This window comes from Alosa sapidissima, chromosome 21 (genome assembly GCF_018492685.1).
Source record: "Alosa sapidissima isolate fAloSap1 chromosome 21, fAloSap1.pri, whole genome shotgun sequence".
NCBI classification, from domain to species: domain Eukaryota; kingdom Metazoa; phylum Chordata; class Actinopteri; order Clupeiformes; family Clupeidae; genus Alosa; species Alosa sapidissima.
This window is the reverse complement of record NC_055977.1, coordinates 30,697,975-30,723,658: the sequence shown is the minus strand read 5'-3', so window position 1 is coordinate 30,723,658 and position 25,684 is coordinate 30,697,975. Positions and strand designations below refer to the sequence as shown.

General features: G+C 40.5%; 1 protein-coding gene across 2 annotated transcripts in view; it reads left to right on the top strand.

Moving 5' to 3' along the window:
• Nucleotides 1–25,684, top strand: part of nup98 (nucleoporin 98 and 96 precursor) — a 111,216-nt gene that overhangs the window by 42,527 nt on the left and 43,005 nt on the right. For both annotated transcript variants that reach the window (XM_042076134.1, XM_042076131.1), the window contains 9 exons: nt 638–745; nt 2,241–2,424; nt 2,574–2,740; nt 10,778–10,918; nt 11,009–11,135; nt 12,793–12,885; nt 21,585–21,862; nt 24,583–24,770; nt 24,849–24,953. In XM_042076134.1, the coding sequence (XP_041932068.1) occupies nt 638–745; nt 2,241–2,424; nt 2,574–2,740; nt 10,778–10,918; nt 11,009–11,135; nt 12,793–12,885; nt 21,585–21,862; nt 24,583–24,770; nt 24,849–24,953 (1,391 nt within the window). The remainder of the gene's footprint in view (nt 1–637; nt 746–2,240; nt 2,425–2,573; nt 2,741–10,777; nt 10,919–11,008; nt 11,136–12,792; nt 12,886–21,584; nt 21,863–24,582; nt 24,771–24,848; nt 24,954–25,684) is intronic.

Below are 25,684 nucleotides of genomic sequence, written 5' to 3'. Positions count from 1 at the left end.
TCACTCCCGCAGTCCGCAGTCCCTAGAGTTGGATGAGTGAGCCAAAGCGTTTTATAGCCGACCCAGCCATTGTCCTAATCTAGAAACGGCCCGGTTAGCTTTAGCTTAGCGTAGTCGCTGTAATCCGGCGATATCAGCTAGCATGTCGTTGCAAAAGTGAATCAAATAACTCAAGATTTTTTATAATTATTTCTCGTAACCTGTACATTCACATCGAGGACAAATATCAATGCAAATTAACACGAAGGGATTTACTAGACCAATTTAGATTTGGAACTATTTTCGGGCATAGCACCGGCAAAGCAACGCTGCCAGGCGCAAAGACATCACGCAGCATCTGTAAACCCTCAACTTCCCGCAATACACCAGCATGACTCAAGTTCTCTGCTACTAGGCGGATACTGACAGGTGGGCTTTCTCTAAGAGTTCTAATGGCAATGAATATGGAAGATTACACGATAGACGAAGACATTATTTGATGGATTAGGCTGGCTATGGTCCTTCTGGTGGACAGACCTTCCTTGCATAGAATCCACTGCCAAAATAGTATTGGGACAAGAACCGTTCCAGGGTGGGAGTTTGTTAGAAATTATGATTTTTATATTCTGTTTAATGACTGGTTATTTCCTTTTTTCAGCCCCCAACAGGAAGTGACACCATGGTCAAAGGTGGAGTGACAACCAGTATCAACACAAAACACCAATGCATCACAGCCATGAAGGAGTATGAGAACAAATCTTTGGAAGTAAGAAATCTTTGAAAGAATAAGTGCTGCCGCGATTAGTCTACTTAGTTGTCATTATTGACCATGAAAATTAGTCAACAGCATTTTGTTGTAGTCGACTAAAAAAATGTTATTCGTCGTTTACTATTGACCGTCTTTATTTTTGGTATCCCGTATATGATTATTAAAGAAACGCCGAGCTAGTCTGTACTGTTTATTAACTCTTGAGAAGTACAGTGACTACTTAAGTGTTAATACATAATGTTTTTGAACAGTTTACTTAATGAGCTTCTAACAAAAGTAGGCTGATATTGATGTGAAGGTTAAGGTGAAATTGTTTGGCACAGGTAACATTTTATGTTTTGTTTAGTTCAAAATAAAATGGACTCAACAAAATAACACTTGATTTTTTTTTTATTTTTTTTTTTTAAATAGTCATTTAGATTAGTTGATTATTCAAAACATTATTCATTAGAAAATTAGCCGTTAGTGGCAGCACTAAAAAGAATGTCTCTTGAGTATGAATTTCACTCAGGTCTGATTTCAAAAGTCTACGATATTTTAATTCCATGTCGACTGAACAGAACAAGTGACCGTGTAAAATAAAAAAAATCTTTGGCATTTTTTTTTTTTCTCCCCTCATCATTCAGAACTGTTGTTTATCTCCATGATTGCAGCAGTAGGAGGTAGATCTTGGAGCATATAATGATCCGATCTTGGAGCATATAATGATTACGTGACTATCTGGACTGGAGTAAAGGCAGGGACAAGGGTAACATTTGTCAGTATAAATGACAAAATGTGTGCTAACAAAAGCACAGTAGATTGAAATTACAATTGTGATTACAAATGCAATTAAAATAGCATAATAATGCACCTATGAAAACATGCACTGTGATGCCCTAATTTTATTCAAAAAAGTGTTTGGGAAAAACAGTGTCACCATTTTAGAAGTAACATATTAATTATCTGTGTTTACACAAAGAAACACCAAAATGTCCACTCCAACTCAAATGTTTAACAGTCCATCAGACACAGTTCAATCAAGATATCCAAAAGTTTTACAGTTGTCCAACATCAGAACCTTTCAATGAGCGGCAAGCAATCATTTAAAAGTGTCATGGCTATTCAGTGCAAAACAAATTACACAAGAATATTTTTAGAAATTGGTGCATTTGCCACAAAAACCTTAATTAGTGTGCATGCTGAATGCATTACACTAATGTTCTTAAGTTCCGAATCTTATTTTTATTATTCCCATTAGCCCACTTTTTTAGGGCTTTGCTCAAGGGCACTTCAGCCTCTTCCTACTGGTCGGGGTTCAAACCCCCCCGTATTACGTAATATTACATTCGTTTGGAAATTATTGTGCAAGTGGAGAGTTAGCTAGGGTTTAAAGATTTGGTTGTATTTTTTTTTTTTTTTTTTTTTGTGTGTTTCCACTGGCCTAAAAGGGAATCTTGGCATGCTGTTTAAAAAGAACAAATATATATATATATTGCCATGTTTATTGTAGGAACTCAGACTGGAAGATTACCAGGCGGGTAGGAAGGGTCCCTCCAACCCTATGACAGCTGGTACTGGAGGTCTGTTTGGGACTGCCGCTGCTGCTACACCCAGCACAGCTGCTGGGCTGTTTGGCTCCTCGGCAAACAATACAGGCTTCTCCTTCGGACAGAATAAGACCACATTTGGAACTAGTTAGTATTCATTTTCCACCTTTTTTGTGCACAAACAGAAATCTCATTTGTGATATGTCCCTAAAGCTCAATAATGATTTAATTGTTCTGATTAACATGTACTTTGATGATGTACTTTGTAATAGTGTGTCATTATGCACTCTTGGCAGGTACAGGTGGTTTTGGTACAGCATCAGGCAGTCTTTTTGGTCAGCAGCCACCTCCCCAACAAACTGCCAGTCTCTTCAAGCCCTTTGGCCAAGCTACAACAACACAAACTACGGGGTTTTCTTTTGGCAATACCAATACTTTGGGACAGCCCAACACCAGCAGTATGGTAAGCAGCCACTGAAAATGTAGAACTTGGACATTTGCACTTAAAGGGATATTCCACCATTTGGGGAAATACTCATTTTCCACATCCCCGTGAGTTAAACAATTGAGTTTTACCTTCCCCAGTTCATCCAGCTGTTCTCTGAGTCTGACAGTAACACTTTTAGCTCCAGCTCATTGAATCAGATTAGACTGTTAGCTTATAGCAGAGATGCTAACGGTCTAATCTGATTTAATGAGCTGGAGCTAAAAGTGCTAAAAGTGGGCCCCCCGAACCGCAAAAAAAAGTTTTTTCTAAATAACTACCTGAACCGTGGCACTGAGGATGAAGAATCTTTTATGGTATGTTGGTCTCAAGGGCCCACATCAACCTGGCCCATAATCACTCATTTGTGATTTGCACATGGTAAAAAATGAAAATGCAATATTATTCTGCTTTAATCGCCCCTATCTTCAGTTAAGATGTTCAGAACTGCACCAAATTGTATGTGTATGATTGACCTGGCATTCTCTGGGGGTATGCCAAGTTTCGTAGAATTTCATCCATGGGGGGGGGGGTCTAAAAAAAATTAGGTTATGTGTACATTTAGTGACTGTACACTCATTGGCCTGTAGATGGCGGTGCACACATATACACATGCACACACACACACAGGCACCCACATACTATCGGTATTAGAATGGCCGATACATAATTACAAATTCAGTAGGATTAAAAGAAAGCCAAAATAAATATTCATCATCATGGCTGCATTTTCAGTATTGGCGATAAGTAGTCGTTTGTCCACTAGATGGCGCATCGTTGCAGTGAGACATAATTTTGTTGGAAGTTAAAAGTGGGTTGGAAAAACAATGGACGCTTCCTACAAGGACTGTAGTTTACAGCAGAGAACGTCTAATAAGGATAGGATGATGTTCACATGAAATGTAATTCCCATTTCTTCTTGAAGCCGAAATAAATCTGAGGATGTTTATCGGACATGCTTGGTTTTTACTGCAGGTACGTTAATCTTGTAATATCAATAAGGACCTAGGTAATGTTACCGTTAGCGTTGGTTGAGTGATGAAGGCCAATTTGATTGATTGCATTTGTAGAAAACTATAAATGCAGTTATACCAAGCAAATTGATAGCAGCACTGTTTGTATCTTTCGACTGTCATTTATTGCACGTGCTACAAAATCATTCTGTGCAATGGAAGATTTACCAACGTTACACCGGTCTGATACAGTTTTGCCTATACATGCGTGAGACTGAGACGCCTGTTTATTTTGTTTTAAGTGCGTGCAGGGTGTGAGAGGGGAATCGATGTGCTTTGATTCCAGCTTGGAAGTTGTAGTCTGTGAAATTAAAAAGCACGTGTGTGTGTGAAGTATCCAAACAATGACACCTTCATTTCATTATGGCTACTTTAGCAACACGCCTTAAGCTACTGTGTAGTGGGTCCCATTTAGAAGTGGCTACTTCATTCGCGCTTTCCTTGACTCATGGAGTTGCGTGAATTTTATTACAACTTTTCGCCACGATATGGCAGTTTAAGTCCGCTTGATACTGTAAGGCGTAAGCCATTGGTTTCCAAAGGAGATTTTATTTGTGTCGCCAGCATAGCCTATTGACAATTTATGTTGTAAATAGGCCTACCTTATAATCCTACCTGTAGCTTAGGGAAGCTAACAGCTTTCTATTAGGATCTAGTTTGTTAGTTACAGTTTTGTCATAACTCCCTGATGCATTTTTGCATTTAGAATAGCCAGAGCGTGTATATCTCAATCGGAAAATTAAACAATATCGGGTGCCTATGGACTAGGCTGGGTGAACCCAGCCTGATCTGCCCGCTATTTATTTTTTGATTTCTTAAAAGATTGAGCTTGGTCTGATGAAAGCCAGACTAGCCATGGACCTCAGTTACACAATGCAAGGGAACATGAATCAGCCTATATTTGCACGAACAATAACGGACAAAAGCTCTTCAACTTTGGCCCGTTAAAATGTGTATGAACAGTCTAGCGACGCTTTTCATCAAGGCCCATTTGGACATGCCAGTTATTTGCACCACTGGTTAGATGTAAAACAGCATTTCGTTTCAGACTACTGTTACTTCATTTGTGCATTGACAATAAAGTATTACATGAACTAAAGATGGCTAAAATCTTATGTAGAAGAAGAAACATTCACAAAAAATCCATCCATCCAAAAATGACCTTTTGTTTTTGATAGCTGTTGAAAACGGCATGGAACTGACAGATGTTTTTGTTTATAAATACATTAAAAATAAATAAATAACATTATGCTGATACCTTTTGCTTTTCCCAAATACAATGTAGCCTACAGGTGTAAGTGACCTTTCATCAATCCAGTTGCAATGGATGAACTGTGATGAACTGCCCTACTTGTGATTGTTGAGATTTTAAAGGTTTTATAACAATGCTACAGTGGGTCCCCGTTAAGTTTGGACGGGTTCCTTCAGGAATCACGATCCCCATTTTCTCAGCAGAAATGGCACAAACTGCAGTTGACACAAACAACCACAAGGTGTCACTTTGGAGTTCTGCCACTACTATTTTTGATGCGACTTGACTTACTGCTTCCATGATGCAGTTTCCAAGTCAGTAGAACAATCAGAGAAAGCTCAGCTCAGCCATTACCAAACATATATGATAATACAATAGCGTGAGTTTATATATCTTATACCCTATTTGTCACGGTTACTTATAGATTTGATAGTGTAACGATAAGCGCATAAGAGCATAAGAGACTTTCAGCGGGGGCACGGAAACTTAATTTGATCACGGTAGTTTAAGCTTACACTTGACAAAACATTCTAATATGAAAATGTAGATGCAATTGTTGTAAGATGGTGCAGCTCCTTTAAGAAAGCACCGTGCAAAAAAGTAGACGTGCTGGAGCGAGTCATATTCAAAATGCAAAAAATAACACCGCAGATAAAACCAATTATCCTCATTCATTGCAACCGCAGCATGCCTACTTGCTGACGTTTTAAACAAAAAAGATATCAAAGCACCTTTTGCGTTTGAATGTAACACGAAAAAATGTTTAAACAGCTGGACAAATGATTTAGCTAATTGATTATAGCCTGTACACCAGCAATTGTTGAACATTTGGAAAAAGATCGCTCAGCTGTTGCCACAGTCACAGGCAATGTAGAAACAACATGAGAGCAGTACACACTTCCCCGAATGTGGATGTTACACTGTCATAATCTACCACCAGCCTTTTGGCAAGTTGAAAAATAGATGACTTCTGTGAAATCTCTGCTTTAAAGCAAGACCTAAATGAGAGGAGTTGTGTTGGGAATGTCGGTGCAATGTCCATGCTATAATGGTCTGACAAACGTACTGCCTTTTCAAGCAGTTCATCACCTGCGAGTTGAAGGATCATAGGACGTAAAGACTCAAACACATAACAAGTTTCCCGCATGCTTGCACATCTTTGGGAGAGCTGACTGGTTATGATGTCCAGAGTTGCATTAAATACCTGCACTTTGAAGTATATCTCTGCATCGTTTAAGCGTTCATCTTCCGATAGTTCGTCAAAGTGACGCTTCAATCTTCACATTTTCAAATGTACTTTGGGGGGGGGTGGTCCCAAGCAGCTTTCAGCCATAAGGCTACTTTGAGAACATTTCAATTCACCCGACACTAATATTCAAAATGTTGAAAACTATTTCGGCATAGCCTATAAAGCAGTTTAATTAAATGGAATGTTAGTTGTAAACAAACGAGCTACTTGGTGAGGTTTGGGCTCACAGATGCGCTCGTGCCTTAGATGGCAGGAAAAATCTTCACGATAGGCCTATTAACTAACCACCCGATTCACGTTGGCTGGGGGGAAGGGGGGCCATCAGACAATTGTGCCCAGTTAATCCGGCCCTTCCCCCAAAAAATCACACCTTCCCACCTCTGACAGCTTAAAAGAAGTCAAGAGGACTCCTTACTCACAGACCTATTCACAAACCTGCGGTTTTGAAATCCTATGCAGCTACAGGAGCTTGCAATCGCGAGGAAGCAATTTTGCATTGTAGGCATAACTAACATGCAATAACGCCGCCAACAACAACCAAAACTAGGCTAATCATTGTCAACATGTAAATTAAATGTAACATTATTGTGAATCAAATTAAAATGTTCTCTTTTGCAAACGTAGGCATAGTAACAGAATAATTTAATAATGTTACAAGATACTACATCAATCCGTATGTTTCATTGGGCTACAAGGCTATGTGTTTTGCCTTGATTCATTTAGGCTAGGCCTTTTTATTCAGGGGCCATATTCACAAAGAATTTTAAGGCTAAAAGTAGCTCCTAACTGGCGAATTTAGGAGCAACTCCTAAAAATAATGGGCGTGTCACTCCTAACTTTAGGACTCCTAATTTTTTCACAAAAAGTAATTCACGAAGCATTTTAGACCTAAAAGTAGCACCTAAGTCTGGGACAGCTTAAGTCGAGAGGACTCCTAACTCACTAAGACCTATTCATAAACAGCTTTTTTGTGGCATTTTACGTTGCGATGTTTTGAAATAGCCTATGCGCAACAGGAGCTTCCAATTGCGAGGGAACAATTTTGCATTCATAAAAGGGATGCAATAACGCCACCAACAACAACACAAACTACTCATTGTTAACATGGAAATGAAATGTAACGTTTCATTGTGAATCAAATTAAAATGTTCTCCTCTTTGCAAACGTAGCCTAGGGATATGGTGACAGATTAATTTAATAAATGTTGCAAAGGTAGGCTACTGCATCAATCCATAGGCCTATGTTTCATTAGGCTACTAAGCTATTTGTTTTGGCTAGGCCTTTTTATTCAGTTATTAATCATCTTCCGTCCTTCACACTACTTGTGTAGCGCACGCATTCTCCGACCTGTCACCTGTCAGTCATCATCGGAAGAGAGGTGTTTGGAATTCCCGCGTTACAATCGTCAGCCAATCAAGGTGGTCACTTCAGTCAAGCTCGTGCATGAGTAATGACGTCATCCATAGCCACGAAGACTCACTCCTAGTTTAGGAGTTGTCTGAAAGGCTTTGTGAATAACTTTTAAGAGAAAACTCCAATCTAAAATCTTTAAGTGCGATTTAGGAGTAGCCTACTCCTAGTAGTAAGATAAAAGCCTTTGTGAATAGCCTACGGCCCCAGTTATTCATCATCTTCCGTCCTTGTGTAGCGCACGCATTCTGAGACCTGTCACTCATCATCGTAAGGGAGGTGTTTGGAATCATGCCCGCGTTACAATCAGCCAATCAAGGTGGTCACGCTTGCCCATTTACCCAAATTAATGGTCGAATATTACTGATGATCATTGTTATTTAAGAACATGCAGTGTGCGTAGGGTACCAAAAACATCTTGCTCGTAAAAAAGCATCATAACGCACATTCTGGCGGGTCTGTTATTTACTGTAGGCTGCGCAAACCACATGCCTTTATTTTGGGCAAGCCTGCATTCATTCAACCTTTATTTATTCTCGGAGGGTCATTGAGGGAAGCCCTCATTTTCAATGAAGCCGAAATTACAGAAGCGAAGCAAAGCGCTCCACAAACAAGACAACATTCGAGGCCTTCTGTTGAAGAATTTTATATAAAGCCTGCGCTGACAGTAATCCTCCTGACCCTGATAGGCCTACCACAGCTGTGGATAGTGTGGAATGTTCAAGTAATAACACAATCCAATGTGTGTCTCAATTGTCCCCCGCTGACCACCTCACACATTTCTCTAGATTTTGCAACGAACTTACATGACACAATGCCATAAAATATGCCAGTTTTAGGACACAGAATAATGTTTGTAATGATACCAGGTAGGCCAGGTATTGTCGAAGGTGCATGGTGAAATGAAATTCTTACTTTGGAAAACAAACATTTGCCGATATCATCGCCGATCATCAGAATATTGCAATAGATTCTGTGTTCTGGACTGCAGGTAACTTGTTAAGCCAGTAGTTATCAAACTTTTATTTCATTCCCCACTTTGATCAAGGGGCATGACTGGTGATAGTGGAGATAACGTGTTATCCCGAGGCTTTTGCAAGTCAGCATCTTCGACGGTAGTCTATTAAAAATTAAAAAAAGTTTTCGATGTCCCAAACGGAGAGCCATACTTTATTGTTTTTAACGACCTCTATGCTACTCACAAAAATGTAGGCATGGGGACATGATGAAGTAGGTTATCCAACTGTCGTGTGTTAAATTATTGTGATTACGAGCCAGTGGTTTTCAAACATTATGTGTGACTCGGACATCGAACTAAATGCAACAGGCTCATATCGTCCTCGCATTCGCAAAATGAGGACCAGTGTTTTGTCAAATTGCAAATAGCTATTCGTTTTAACTATTTTTTTTATGATAGTAGCCTATACAAAAAGCACTTTATACTATCTTAATATTGGAATATGGGGAGGGAAGTGGCGCGTCTGCAGTCAGCCAAATATGAATGTAATTCTGCGGCATAAAGCAGATGTAATTGTTTATCGTACAGAAAAATAAAAATGACATGTCAAGCAGTCAATTGACTACATTGCAGTCAAGAAGTAGGGCAAATTAATTTACGAAACCAAAACGTGGGTCATAGTTGTCTAAGCCTCTATTGCGTAGCCTGTTAAAAACGTCGCCAGATAGTATTAAATCGGCAACAACATTGTTTTCTGCAGAAGCCTACCCAAGGCTACAGATTAATTCTGAACAGTTATTTCTCTACTGGCTCAATTATCACACCACTGTTTTGATTTGCGTAGTTGCGTTAACCCCAACACTGACAATAATGTAGACAGCAAATTTCGATTTCGATTTTCGTGTAGTCAAGCCTTAAGCCATACCCAAGTAGCCTAAATCGAGGTAATGTTTAATTATGCATGATTTATTTTGTTATTGAATTCGTAGGCTGGGATTACTCTCGGCAACAATTATGTAAGGGACGGCAGGCAGAGCGATGTACAGTGGCAGAGCGACGCACAGTGGCTGAAAGTGGTACTAAAGCTTCTCGCAGCTTCACGCCGCGTAATGCGCGAATGAAGTGGTCATTTGAAAGCGATGCCCACTGTACAATAAAATCCGATTGTAGCTTACAGCAGCCGGCTATTTAGGTTAAGTTTATAACGTTGTGGACGGCCACCAAGCGTCTTCTGCCCCACGGCTGCGGCACAGTCTTGAGTGACCGGATTCGTTTTCCTTTGTCATATGAATGCTGTCATTTTGTTAACATTACTGTTAAGGAGATGCTGTAGGCAAATGCTATATTTCAACCTCGTTAGTGTCAGAATTATTCACAAGGTTTCTGGGCAGCATTTTTATGTTCTGTTAGCAAGCGAACTTCTCATGACTACCGACAAAGTAGCCTACTGCCAGCTGACGAAGCTCTCATTTTAAAACATTACTGAGAGACGGGCACTATACAATCAAGAAATCTTGCCACTGAATCCAAAACTATGTTTAACATTATGTACAAAGCTTAGGCTACAGTGGATTAGCATGTTGCAGGGGCTGCTAAAAACAGAGAAACGCACTGAAAACTCGGCCAATCACAGCCCTTGCTGTCGAATGCGCCGTCCGGTTCGACCGTTGAACGCCACAGCGGACTATGCTGCCCCCAAGCGGCTGCAGTTGTCCTTACATGTCACCCAGCTGCGTGAATCACCATTATCGTGAATGAAGTGTCAATTTTTAACGGGGACCCTCTGTACATCTTCTTTGGCTATTCTACAATCTATTCACCTTTTCAGCACCAGTAGGCTACTTTCTGTGCAGCCGCACACACACACTCAGGCATGCCAAACAAGCATACACAAAAGTTTCAAGAGTTGGGGATGGAGTAAAATATGGAGACAAATTGAAGTGTGATTTATTTTCGCGGAACGGATGTACAGGACTGAGCGGCGGTCATATTTTGTACCGCTATGTGGTACATCTAGTTAGTGATCATCTACCACTGCTGAGCAATGAAACCGTATTTGCTTGTGGAAATGCATTGTTAGATATATAATAAAGTTTGTGAGATGCACATAATTCTCTGTTGATTTCTCTTATAGGGCTTGTTTGGTAACACAGCTGTGTCTCAGGCTGGAGGCCTGTTTGGGAACACTGCAAACACCAGCACAGCTACAGGGTTTGGTGCAAGTTCAGGGCTCTTTGGCCAGACCAACACTGGCTTTGGTAGCGTTGGCGCACAGGTAAGCTTTAAAGTGCACATCTGATCTGAATGCTTGAGTTGTAGCTTAATATTAGTGTTCTTTATGTGTGCGTGTTTTGTTTTGTCACAGAATTTGTTCGGTAACAAACCTGGTGGTTTTGGGACAACCACTACAAGTGCCTCGTCCTTTGGACCTGGACTGTTTGGAAACAAGCCTACACTTACATTGGGCAATAACACAAACACTGCTAATTTTGGTAAGTCTATTGTCTTTTCTGACTTTTCTAGCAGAAGGGTGTGTAACACCGATCAACATACAGGGCTCTACACATTTTTTTTCCAGGAGCAATTTAGGAGCACTCAGACAAATCTAGGGGCACAGTCAGTTCTGTACTTAACTTACACATAATGGAACTTTACACTGCAACTAACAGTTAAACATGCCAGTGCACCAATTGCGAAGATTAAGAATGACAACATTTACAGGAAACAAGATTTTAAAGAACATCAGTGCCCACTTTATTTTCAGTCCGTTCTTTTTTTCTTTTTTTTGTTAATGTAAAATAATATAATGCATTGCCATATTTGCATTTAGCCTGTACATTAAGTAGACCATCCTGCCAAATGTAGGTCCCTAGGCCAATTTATTTATTTGTGAATCCACCTGTAGCTAATCCAAATATGCCCATGGTGACCCATCTGACTGCATACTGCCCAATACTACTACTAAAACCGTGAATTTTCTCTTGCACAAAACCCAACATAGTCTAATCAATGACAGTGTTTCCCATTCATTGACTTATTTGTGGCGGCCCACCACAATATCAACATTGACCACCACACAATGATTTTCCAGGTTGTACTAAATTGTGGTTAAATCTGGTTAGCATCATAACTATAACGCTGCGCTAATTTGCTAAAAACTGTTGTATTCAAGTTAATTCTGCAAACCTACCACCACAAATATAGTTCAATTCTGTGGGAAACACTGAATGATATTTATAATTATTTGAAATATCTGCATTGATGGGGGCACTAGGCAAATGGTATGCATACTTTCGTTTTGCACTTCATCTTATATTCGGTGTAAAACAAACAAGCATGCGTGGAAGCCTCTACCTTTTGAAGAAAACGGGAGTATTACGGGAGGCTACTTTTGTGCCTGTTCGCTACAGTTATATTTTGCATATTGCAGCCAATATGTCAAATGGGCTAAAACATCTTGGCTGGCCGCTTTTTCTGTGCACCCTTGAATTTGATAGAAGCAACTAGCGTTGTGCCTAACAACCCCTTAGCTGCTCTAAAATCAGTGTAACCTAAGCCTCTGGGCTTATTGCTTAAATGACATAGCATGTTGACCAGGCACACGAACTGACCGTGAAAATAACTGAAAGTGCAATTTTTAAGTGCCATTGATAAAAATTGAAAGTGCAGACTTGTTCATGCATGCGTCACTGATTCGACCCAAAGCGGCAACCGAGTTATGATAAAATGTCCAGATTGTGCGTTTTCATGAGTTTTCGATTTCATTTCCATTAATCACAGAGTTCCCAAAATCACATATAAGGTGTGTTAGAGTGTCTAGTTTCGTAATTAAAAAAAAAAAAGCTAAAAATGTAATATTACGTTTTTGGCACTCAATGAGTTAAGAATATGTGAACATATATATGTTAACAAAAAGGGAACTCTTGAAACTCAGAACAGGTCCGGTGGTGGGCCACTATAAGGTGCTTCTTTGTTAACAGGTTAAAAATAAATATGAGAAAATTGTAAACCATTGCAAGTACTGTCAAAGTTCTGGCAGTGGTATAAATTCACATACAGAATCACAAATTTATGGAGAAATTGAAAGTAACCCGAAGATCTGGATAGTTTGTTTTTTGACCAACATGCTCTCTGTTTCAATGTGTCAAGGTTTTGGTGCCAACCCAACTGGAGGAAGCCTCTTTGGTAACAAGACTGCAGCGAGTGGGCTAGGCACAGGCCTTGGTGCTGGCTTTGGTGCAGGTTTGTGCAGATATTCGTTTCATTCAAAAGCATCCACAAATTTGTCAGTAATGGACACTTTGGGCCCTATCTTTACAGTCTAAAATGCATGGTCACTGGCGAAAAGCTTATTTAAATTAAGTAGAATGACCAGTCCACATTGGGAGTTTTTTTTGTTATCAAACATCGGGTGGATGACACAACAAGGCGTTCCTAGGTTTCTTAAACAGTCATGGGTGTGTTTTTGGCCGTAACATTTAAACCAATGAGAATTGGTTCCCTTTAACATTCCCTTTAACAGCGCACAGCGCAACTTCAAAAAATGCATCAGTATTTTAGTAGTCAGCAGCGCATTTGAAGAAATCTTCTTGCGAGACTGTATGGAACAGTAACCCATGCTTTACTAAAACCTACAGTGGGTCCCCGTTAAGTTTGGACGGGTTCCTTCAGGAATCACGCACCCCATTTACTCAGCAGAAATGGCACAAACTGCAGTTGACACAAACAACCACAAGGTGTCACTTTGGAGTTCTGCCACTACTATTTTTGATACGACTTGACTTACTGCTTCCATGATGCATTTTCCAAGTCAGTAGAACAATCAGAGAAAGCTGAGCCATTACCAAACATATATGATAATACAATAGCGTGAGTTTATATATCTTATACCCTATTTGTCACGGTTACTTATAGATTTGATAGTGTAACGATAAGCGCATGAGACTTTCAGCGGGGGCACGGGATCTTAAATTGATCACGGTAGTTTAAGCTTACACTTGACAAAACATTCTAATATGAAAATGTAGATGCAATTGTTGTAAGATGGTGCAGCTCCTTTAAGAAAGCACCGTGTGCAGGGATGGAGAGAGAGAAAGCGAGAGGGGATATGTGTTAGAACTTAGATGCGTGTGGAAAGTGCTGTTGAGACTGGAGCAAGTCATATTCAAAATAATGCAAAAAATAAATCCGCAGATAAAACCAATTATCCTCATTCATTGCAACCGCAGCATGCCTGCTTGCCGACGTTCAAACGAAAAATATATCAAAGCACCTTTTGCGTTTGAATGTAGCACGAATTTAAACAGCTTGACAAATGATTTAGCTAATTGATTATAGCCTGTACAGCAATTGCTGAACAGCAATTGCTGAACAACACAAGTACATTGTTAGCCTACAGACCAATTTCCATAGTGCACATCTTATCAACAGTTTGAATGTCGTGTGTTTCTGCATTGACAAATATCGTTCAGCACAATGATTCATGCCCAATTAATTTCCCCTGTTAAAGTGCCTTTGTTACACTATTTGGTTTCATGATGTAGCCTATGATAAACACCATATGGCCAAATACTCAGCTAATGTTTTAGGCTATACAATTTCCCCTCTTAAAGACAAGCTGGTGTAGCTTATTAGACTAGGCTACTATTAAAATGCACCGACAGTAGCCTTGGCTATGTGTAAAGTAAGCTATCGCATGATTTAATGCACGTAAGTTCGTGCATCTGTCAAGTTCGTACAGGGCCTCGCACCCCTTTGCTACGGCCCTGCAGCTCCTCCTAAGACAGCGAGGAAAAAGTTAAAATACGCGATAAACCCGGGAAAAGTTGACAGGTTTGTTTCGGTCCCAGTGATTATTTGTGAAATTGTGCAAACGACAGCCTTTTCAAGGCATTTCAAGGAAGGAGTCGTAGCATGCAAGCTCCCAAATTGACCCAGTAGACAGAAGGCATCAATAGCCTAAATTGTTGGGACTGGGGAGGGTCATGCGTTTTTTTTCTCAATCACTTTGGAGTGTCATAGAAAAATGTCTTGCTGGCGAGGGAGGGTCACGTCTTTTTTGACTAACGCTCCCAAAACTCCTCCGGTAGCCCCTTAAATAAATAAAGAACAGTCCCTAATTGATTATAGCCTGTAGGCCTACACCAGCAATTGTTGAACATATAGCTGTACAGGACATTGACAGTATCCCAGCCTAACAAGCAGATGTTGCAAAAGACGCAATTAATCAGAAATAAATAATGTAATCTGCATCGCTTTATTTAACAAACTGCAAGCAACAAGAGGGTTTAGTTCGCTGTGAGGCCAAACCCAAGAGCAGAGCCTATCTGCTAAGGCACTCGATAGGCTATAACGAGCTGTGTGCGCCTGGAAAGACAATAAGATGCTTTCTGAATAGCACAGTGAAGACGGCTCTGGTCATCCCATACCCTCCCCCCACTTCCTGTAGCCTACCATTATGACTTTGCCGTTTTGGGACATTAAGCTTTTTCACGTTAAGCCCCCCTCCCCCACCCCCTTCTTTCACAAGCAGTGGGGGAGCGCGGGGCACAAAGTAACACTTTTTGGTAGACAAAGGAGGGTTCTCCGCGCTTCTGTCGTTTGGCCACAATCCGGTGCAACTAGGCCAGGACAGATATTTTAGAGCAGGGGTGTCAAACTCATTTTCATAGAGCGCCACATCATTGAATTTATAGGTTACTGAGGGCCACATAATCGGCGAACATGTGCATGGTGCAACCATGAAATCGGTATTGCAGTATGGCTTATTCAAAATTGGTGTGTAATGGTCCTAACCACTTTAAAACAGTGTGGCTGAAATAAAAAACAAACAGCCTACAACAGTAACATTTTCAAATGCAACTTCTAGGCCTACAGTATTAGTTAACAACTGATCAATATGCATTCATGGACTGACATTGATGAGAATAAACTGCAGTCAATAATGTGCATAACAATGTCCATAACACATATCACCACTAAAATTAACTGTGGCTAAGAAAGGTACTGTGTGTGTGTGAGTGAGAGTGAGAACTATGAGAGAGCGAGAGCTATGGTACGTACACCCACCCCCACCCCCGCAAAAACAAATTCACGCGTGTACAATATTTGTCCGTTTCCCGTTTTTAGGTCCGTGCATTGCAAAAAAAGTAGCCTACATAGCATAACAATATCCACATGCAATAATACAACAACGTCTACGACGACCTATTAATGTGGACAAATTGATACAGCCCTATAGTTACCTTTAGTTTTGTTCTAGCGTACCGTGACGTCTGGCTTTAAACAGCTGTAATCTAACGTTCTGACAAGCACACCAATTGCCTACCTTGTTCTTGCCCATCTGGAATAACTCCTCTAGCTTGGCTGTCTCCATCCTTTCTGTTTTCGTTGTTTAAACTTGTGATATCCATAACTAGTGAATTAGCCCAACATTGTGTGCTGATAACCATATATAGATAGCAGAGTAAAAGAAAACAACAAGTAGCCTAGTTGTGCCTGCGTGCGTATTCTGTCTTTAAAGTTGAATAATGTTCTGCACCTTTTACTAAAGAATAAAGAAAATTAAGAAGACATCTGAGCTGCACCGGCGTCTCTCCTTCTCTCTAACACTTTTTGGCTTTGGCTAAATATTTCTAAAATCATTTGAGTTTCACTAGTCACATGTTTTAACAAGCAACACTTCCTATTGAACTAATAACAGACGTGTGTCGAAAATTGACTTTATTTTCCATACGGAGAAATAACATATGCAGAGTCTACCAAGGTCAATCTTGCCAAAAAAAGCCCTCAAACCTGAAAACACATGAGGCAAAAGTGCAAAAAATCACAAAACTAACTAAACTAACATGCGCATATTTTTGTATTGCAATCATTGTAGCCTACAGTTGTAACAGCGCGTAACAGTCGTTTTACTCCCCGTATGCGCTCATTATAAAGAACGTTTAACGTGTCCCAAAAACAGCTATCAATTAATCACCAAACGTCTTATAAACAAGTATTGCCAGGAGCAACACCTTGCAAAAAATGATATCAATAGGCCTAGGCCTTTATATGGCTCTGCTCCTGCCTAGATTCGAACTCAGAACTGCCTGAAAGTTGCAGACCTGTTCTGGATATACGTGCATTAACCCACTCGACCGTCAGACAACGCTATCTGCTTCGAGTAGCCTATTGGGTAGGAATGTAGCCTACACTGGTTGCTGTGGCACAGTCTTGAGTGACCGAATTCGTTTTCCTTTGTCATATGAATGCTGTCATTTTGTTAACATTACTGTTAAGGAGATGCTGTAGGCAAAGGCTATATTTCAACCTCGTTAGTGTAGTAAAAAAAATCAGAACTATTCACAAGGTTTCTGGGCAGCATATTTATGTTCTGTTAGCAAGCGAACTTCGAATGACTACCGACAAAGTAGCCTACTGCCAGCTGACGAAGCTCTCATTTTAAAACATTACTGAGAGACGGGCACTGTACAATCAAGAAATCTTGCCACTGAATCCAAAACTATGTTAAACATTATGTACAAAGCTTAGGCTACAGTGGACTAGCATGTTGCAGGGGCTGCTAAAAACAGAGAAACGCTGAAAACTCGGCCAATCACAGCCCTTGCTGTCGAATGCGCCGTCCGGTTCGACCGTGGAACGCCACAGCAGACTATGCTGCCCCCGAGCGGCTGCAGTTGTACTTACATTTCACCCAGCTGCGTGAATCACCTTGATCGTGAATGAAGTGTCAATTTTTAACTGGGACCCACTGTAGCATAGTATAGCCTACACGCATATGCACTCATCTATTATTTGAACTCATTGGCCAAGTGAAACTAACTTCACCATGGTTTTAGTCAACGACCAAACAGTTATACACATTTAATTATTTTCACTATTGACTGACAGTGGGTTACCATCGAAAACATAGCCTGGAAAAAGCAACACTTACCCCAATAATGTTTGAATGACTGAATAAAAAAATGTTTATCCTGCAGAGCAGTTGCTTACATCTTGTGACAGTACGTCTTCATCTGTGCTTCATATTCGCCTCTCCGTCATTACCAATTTGCAAATGATGGTGAATAACTACTCATTGTGAGATGTATTTCGTAATATCTTTATTCTAATTACGTTTCCCATTGTAATTTGTAATGTTTTGCATGGATGTGTGCTGGTGCGCATTCATGGATGATTGTGAATTATGAATATTGTGCCGCCATCACAGACATTTAAATTGTAGACAGCCGCAGCAACTTCAAACATCACTGGACCAAGTTCTTCAGAAATTAAAGAAATAAACAGTTTATCAAAAAGGCTATCACGATTTTAGAACTGTTACATTCATGGCGCTTATGCTACTGTTACAACGGTAGGCTACAGCACGTTTTAATGGCTGCATCAGGTAGTAACAAAGGTAGGTCCTAGGCTAGCCTACATATCGCTGTTAAGTTAAATAGAACACATTTTTTTAATTCTTTCAACTTTCATGGAGTAAACATGTATGACTCCTTCCTCAAAGTCTTACGTCTAAATAAGACGTACGTCTTACGTGTAAATCGAGTTTGAACGGAGAGAATAGAAAAGTGTTACCATTGTGCCAGTTCTCCCCTACTCGCATGTTGGAACATTGCGCTCCCCAACACAAATGTGAAAGGTCAGGTTTGCTTCATCTTTTGATAAGTTTTGAAGTTTTGTTTTGAAAACCTTGAATCATTGTCATAAAATGGTTCATCACATTACACATCACAACATTACACACTACGTGCACACATGTGCAGCCCAATAGGGGGATTCGACTTCATGTAGCCGCCTGCAGACGTCTTAAGCTGACTGCATAACGTGATTATTTCTGAGATTCTGACATGTTTTCAACCCGGAATTGCGCATATGTGACCCTGCAAGGCGAAACCAGTCGTTTTGGTAAAATTTACAAAATTAAGTTATTGTACTCACATGAAGGGCCATTAACTAACTTTCCAACGATATGTATGTGATTTGCCTTACGGTAGCGTGACTTTGAAGCGGATGACTGACTATGCAGTTTCAACCATAGTTCCAACCGTGCAATGAGTCTTTTTCTGCCCCCTAGTTAATACCTGGGACGGTCATAAGGTGTCACTAAAGAATATAATTAATGTATTTTTGGGGAAGTAAGGGGAGAGGAAGTAGCCTAGAAATCTAGACGCACCCCTAGCGGCAGCAAATTACATTTGCTGCCAGGGCTAGTCTAGCAACTCTCCGTTGGCTTGTGAGCTCCAGAAATCGAAACTCAATCAGGCCAATGAAATCGTGTAGAGTCGTTAGGTGGGCTTAACATAATGATTGATGGCAGAGTTGCAACGGTTTGGCTTGAATTCTCTGCTACTTGAAAACAAATAAGATGGATGTTGCTGTTGGCAAACAGTGTGACATGAGTTAAGCTTTTATTAAGTTGGCAAACGTTTGAACTAGCCAACTAGCTCTGCTGGTGGGAAACGCATGGGACTCATAGCGCTGCCGCTGTCCTATTGCATGCAGAGGGAATTTGAAAGACAACTGATTATCCCGCCCCTTGGACTGAGCACTGGGAACGGTGAGTGCCCAGACCCTACATTTTAATGTGGGTCTGGCTCGTCAGGCTAGAGAGGAAGTTCTGTGTACACAGGTTGTGTATAGCCTAGCCTTCTTTTAAAATGTGCTAGCCTACTTCAATGGAAAACTTCTCCTGGTCCCTAAAATGACGCCAGGATATTTCTAAAAGTTCGTGCTTTTGACCGTGCCCTGAAAGGCAAGTCTTTCACATTCATATTCGGTTACATCTGCCAAGAACGATATAGAGCTGACACATTGAGTAACGAGTAAAGAGTAGCCTAATGAGTAAATTAGCTCTACCGTACCCTACCGTAAAACTATATAGCGGCGTGGACAAAGGGAATGACTGCTAATGTGTTGAATCTTCACCTACATAAAGTAAGGGTTTAACAGTCAAAATGTATGTTTATCCGTGAAATTTGTTCACAATATGAAAGTGTAGACTGTATACTGTCGAATTATGCGAAAATGTGAAATTCGACATTTTAACCTGTACGTTTGTTTATCGTGGATTTTCTGAAAATAGCACATATGTCATGGTTAAAAACAATTAGAATCTCAAATGATCACGTTGCAGTCAGCTCAAGACCTCTGGCGGTGGATGAAGTCTAAACCCCGAAATGTTTCACAGGTCTTCTTTTTATTATTAATGTTTTTGCAGTGATGACTAACAACTCAGACCTGCGGTAGGCGCGGTAATGTGGTTACCGTCCCAGCCCTCCCTTGTGCACCCGCCCATATCACTGTTGATAATGCACTTTTAAAATAACATGAACAACTCTCCATGGACTTGGACACTCGCCATGGTTTCTCTTGGTCAGTGGCGTAATGCGTTTTAGATAGTGTAAGATGGCGATTTTTAGACAATGCGATAGACTCCTCCTTAGGTTGTTAATTGCCACACCCCTTGACACATTGTTTAAAAAGAAAGTGCAAAATACAAAAAGAAACTTTGCACTGGTAAAATGACGAGTTTTCCGCCATGCGCCAGTGTGAAAATAGGGCCCTTTGACTAAATAATCCTATGATGGCCTGGGTGTGCCACGTAAAAGTTTTTAGTTTCTTTTAGTTATGACTCAGTATCTGATTTTATTTATCTGACAGTCTTTCCATTTGCATTAAACAAACATGCATGGTCGTCAGGGGCGTCGCTAGCTATTTAAAACATTCGGGGCTAGAGCCCTGCAGTTCGAGTCCTTTTTGTCCGGGGGTTTCTCCCCCGAGAGATTTTGAAAAATCGTGCTGATGAACATGCAATTTTAACCTACTTTGAGAATGAAAAGGAAGGCCAATCGTAACGACTCACGTCACGGCATTCTGAATATTTTGATGTTTAAAGACCGTGTAAGGAGAACGTCTCTTCTGCCAAAGTGCACCACATACAACACCCAAAATATGACATTAAAATAGCCTGTAGAATAAACATCGTCATGCACCTCTGTCAAGTGCACAGGTGTGAGCGTTCGTCTCGGGATAAACATTTCGGACGCCATCCCCTTCAATTAATGGGCTATGGGTGCCTTGAAAACAATGCATTAGGGTTGTGTAGGCTATCACAAACTTTTGCCCAAAGAAAAAGTTCCATTCTGTCAAAATCAAGCCCAACATGCATTGCTTGGAAGCCCCCTCAAACGAGGTCAGGTTTACCATATTTACTGCGCATGTGATTCAATAGTAAATCACGATATATTGAAACTGAGCTGATCGAAATGTCCTCCTGGGTTGCGGGAGATGATGACACACTGTGAGTTTCCACTTCTTGTCCTTGCTCTGCCCTTTTTTTTCTCTAAAGAAACTTCTAATATCCATTTGTCCTTATACACTTATTTCGCTAAGGCTAGTTAGTAGAAGCACGAAACAGCAGTGCGTAATAGCGTAGAGGAGAATTGAAATTGCAACATTTTGCAACAAATGATTCTAAACCTGCCCAGATCACGTCAGATTGTCTTGCGCTGCTGGTAATGCACACAATGGACACAAAACACCACAAAAGTCTCTTCTACGGGGCTATTTATTTCATTCACGATTAGAGTTCTTGTTGTTGTTGTTGTCGACGGCCCATAGATCCGGGGCTATCCCCAGAGGATCCGGGGCTATAGCCCCGAATGCCCAGGTCTGACGACGCCACTGATGGTCGTCTTCCGTATTGATAAGATAAAGATTAACAATAATATTAACATTCAATGTCACCATATTAAAGGCAATTCATATTTAATAAATGCCTTTGTCGTTAATTTGGAAGGGGTAAATTGTGAATTGCTATTAATCTGTAATTATCAGTGGACACTGATGTTATTGCTCAAATTTAAGTTGTTTAATTGTAATGAAAGCGGACATGAAAAGTTTATTTTAAGCCTTTGTCCATGTCTTCTTTTCTGTTGCAGCTGTTGGCACTGGACAGACTTCTCTCTTTGGAAATAACCAGAACAAGCTGGGTTCTACCTTAGGTACAGTGAATGCTTTCGGAGCCTCTGCATTTAACACTGGCACTAATTCTCTTGGCCTTGGTGCCCCACAGCAACCCATTTCCCTCACAGACCCGAGTGCAGCAGCAACACAGCAGGCAGTTCTACAGCAGCAGATAAATGCACTGGCATACTCTCCCTTTGGTGACTCCCCACTTTTCCGGAATCCCTTGTCCGACCCCAAGAAGAAAGAGGAGGTGAGGATACACCATGTTAGTTTTTATGAATGCTCATCCACATTTGGGTAATTTCATGCTGAATAAAATACAGCCTCCAGGGCTCCAGAGTGCGAGAGACCAATTTAATTTTTCAAAAGTGTGACTTAAAAAAATCTGAGGTTGCACCGGTGCGACCAGCTATTCGAGAGAGGAAAAAGTGTCCGCATTGAAACTCTACCTTTGGTTCAATAACAGACACATATTTGGCCAATATCGTGGTTTAAACAAATCACAGATAGTGAAGGGCGGGACCTCCCCTCTGATTGGCCGTGGCCCAGTGCCTGTGTGTAAATTTGACCTCTCTCTCTCTGCAGCACACGCATTTTCAGAGACCCGTCAGATAAACAGAGTGGATGCAGTTGCATTACAGTGTGGTCACATAGGCCGAGATAAATGTCCCCTCTTCCCACTGCCTTTCGGCGGCTGGCAGCAGCAAACCGATCAGACGAGCCCGAGATGATGATCAAGTTTATCGTTGCCTACGATAGTGAAACTTCCCTTCACCAAGTTCAGTCCGAAATAATTATTCACCTGAAAAATAGTTTGAACGTAAACCCGACGTACAGGAATGCCACTTGCGCCAAATTTATAGGAGTCATTGCAGATGAAAAGACGTCTTAAAATTGCGAACAATGCATACAAGGCCTTCCCGAACGACAGAGATACAGATATCGCCGAAAAGGAGTGCGTCATTGATCGCAGTTACATGCAGGGAGTAACCCGGTTTTCAACAGAAATATTTGTTTTGCGCGCGAGTTGTGTAAACTCATGCCGATTGCATCAATCAGTTTAATCCGGTATTTGGCGCAAACCGAATATCGCTGCTACATTTAAAGCCCGAATATTCCCTGCATGTATAACTGTGGTCATTGTGTACGGTGAATTGAATGGACACATTTAGATCGACCATGGCAAGTCATTGCAATAGCCTATAATAATAGGCATACCATTTCGTTACTGCATTAACCATAGTGATGTTCTTATTGAAAATTTAACAATACTAAAATTAAAAAGTAAATTACCTTGTGGGGCTGTCAAATGATTATTGCAATCATCATTGCAAAATCACATAAAAATCCCCCAGGCTACTTGGAACATCTCTTTAAATTGTGCTCGAATACATTTCTATGGAAGATGCTAGCCTGGCGAGCTGGTTTAGCCAAAGCCTATAAAGATCATGAAGGATAGTATGTAAGACATTGAGCCATGAGATGTGCAGTTTGAAGCCCTTAAAAGACCTGCACTGTTAATCTACTCACTGTTATTTTTATTTAATTCTTGAGATGTTTTAAGTTTAAATTTCAGCTAAGTTACTTTTCTTGTAGAATTGTAAATCATAAGTCATAGGACAACCTATATAGGACAGTAATTAAGGATAAAAAGTGAACCTGCTGCGGTGTTGAATGCGATGTGGTTGAAAATTTGGGTGCACCTAACTTTTGTGCTGGTGCACCTAAGAAAAAAAGTTAGGCGCACCAGTGCAACCAGTGCAAAAAGTTAGTCTGGAGCCCTGGCCTCCCAACTCATGTCATAAATATAATAGTATAATAATACACTTTGCATATAGAGCACCTTTCAAGACACCTAAGGTCGCTTCACAAAGCGAAAGTTGGCGAAAGTTTAACTTTATTCAAATGTGTAGGTGTACTTTGGAGTGGGTAAAACTGTTTTTAGTGGCAGGCTAACACATACCGTTGATTTGCGCTAGCTGCATCGCAAGGCATCGCATGTGTTCATTTGCCACACTTGTTCAGTACTTAGGTGCTTCAGATTGATCTTACATGACTCTGGATGAATTCATTGCTGTTTCAAAATATGTCGGTTCAATGTAATAACATTGTGTTTGAAAGGAAAACATGAGTTTGTTTAATTTCATTTCACTATTTGAATACAATAAGGTTGTGTTTCATTCAAAACTAGACTGTTTTATGTAATTGTTATATAATATTGTTTGATAAATTGGACAACCCTGACTTTTCCTTTTTTGTATATGAGATTCAACACATTATTTCTGTTGTGTGACTGTGGAATTGCTTTGAATTTCCCTGAATTTAATTCCACTTCCTGTCATTCCAATTCCAATTCAAGTTCAACTTCCTCTTGGGCGGAGCCAATTCAATTCAAGTTCCAATTCATTAATTGAATGGAGGCTAATTCTAAAATTCTGAATTTTGCACAAGCCTGCTAGCTAGACAGCTAGACTACATCTTGCAACACAGATATGAAATATATTATGGCTTATTGACCTTGTTGTTTCCATGAACATGAATTGCTGTTTATAGGCAACATCAACTTAGTCGAGGCATAAAGACCCCTGGATATCTCCACTAAGTACTTAAACTTTTGAACTAGCTGATTAACCTAATTAGCTCGCTTGCCACAACTTGCTTGACACTGCAGTCAAACGGTTAGCGGTTTGGCCGTCACGTCCCCGAGGCAAAATTTCGCTGGCCGAAATTTGCGAGGTGTTTAGCTGTGTGGAAACCGACCGTAACACTGTGTCAATGTAAGGTTTAAGACGCACCTTAGACCTAAACTTGTCATCAAACTTACACTTGACTGCTGCAACCGACTGCAGATCTCTCTAGATGCTGAAAGTGCAGCTTGCACGTCCTATGCAATTTTCTGTTATGTCTAAATGTTCTATCATCTTCAATGAGAACTGTTTGATTGTATCTACCAACCCTTTCTTTTGACAGCGCCTGAAACCCACCAATCCTGCTGCCCAAAAGGCTCTTGTTACAACAACCCACTATAAGCTGACCCCTAGACCTGCAACACGTGTACGGCCAAAAGCACTTACTCCATCGGGCACCTTAAAGTCAGTGCTCTTTGATGGACTAGATGATGATGAGCCCTCCTTGACCAATGGAACCTTTGTGCCTAGGTAAAGAAACATTTTTAAAAGATTCCTGTGTTTGTTTATATCAAGTAATCTCAGCTTATCCAAGTCTCATGATTATAGGAAGAACATCAAGAAGCTGGTGCTGAAGAATCTTACTAGTAGCAGCCTTTCAGCTGTGGACAGGGACGTAGATGACCTTGCGTCACCTCCAGAGTATCCACTAAGGTCAGTGGTCCTGCTACCATTTGTATTGATTATAATTCAACTCTGAAGCTGCTGTATGTGTGTGGATATATTATCTTAAGCATCTTGCATATTACTGTTGATTTTTTTTTAATCTCAATGATGGCAAAACATTGTCCACAAAACAGTATAAACAGCAAGTTATGGTGGCTAATAATGGTAGTCAAATCACTGCAAAAGATGCTTTCCAACAGGTTTTATCGTAGTTTTTGTCCAACTCCATTGACTTGTATTGGATGTGCTGTGAGGTACGGTATTACTCCGCCGCCGGAAACGGATATGGGGTTGTTTGTATTCTTTCTGTAGTCTTATGCAGTCGTGGTATCGTAGGCTACTCTATCCAAATTATTGTCACGTCCATGGCTAATGCTAAAATGTCTTGGAACTTGCACGATGTGAATGATGGCCTAAGTGAATCATTACGTTTTCATCATGAAAGTTCCACAGCCAAAAAAATAGTAAACGTACAAAATCATGTAGCCAAATTATTCATGTAGGCTAGGGTTAGTGTTAGGCTTATGATGTGAACATGACAGGTTATGGACATAACAAATAAGTTCATTTTCCGCCTGTTACAAACGTTACGTTACAAAATGTCAACCATACCCCAAGTTCTTCCAACTCTATCGTCCCAGGACGTAATGTGGGAACCGCTGTATTTCTCAGGCGAAAGAGATTTTTGGGCGATTTCTTTCGAACTCCAGCCAAGTTCA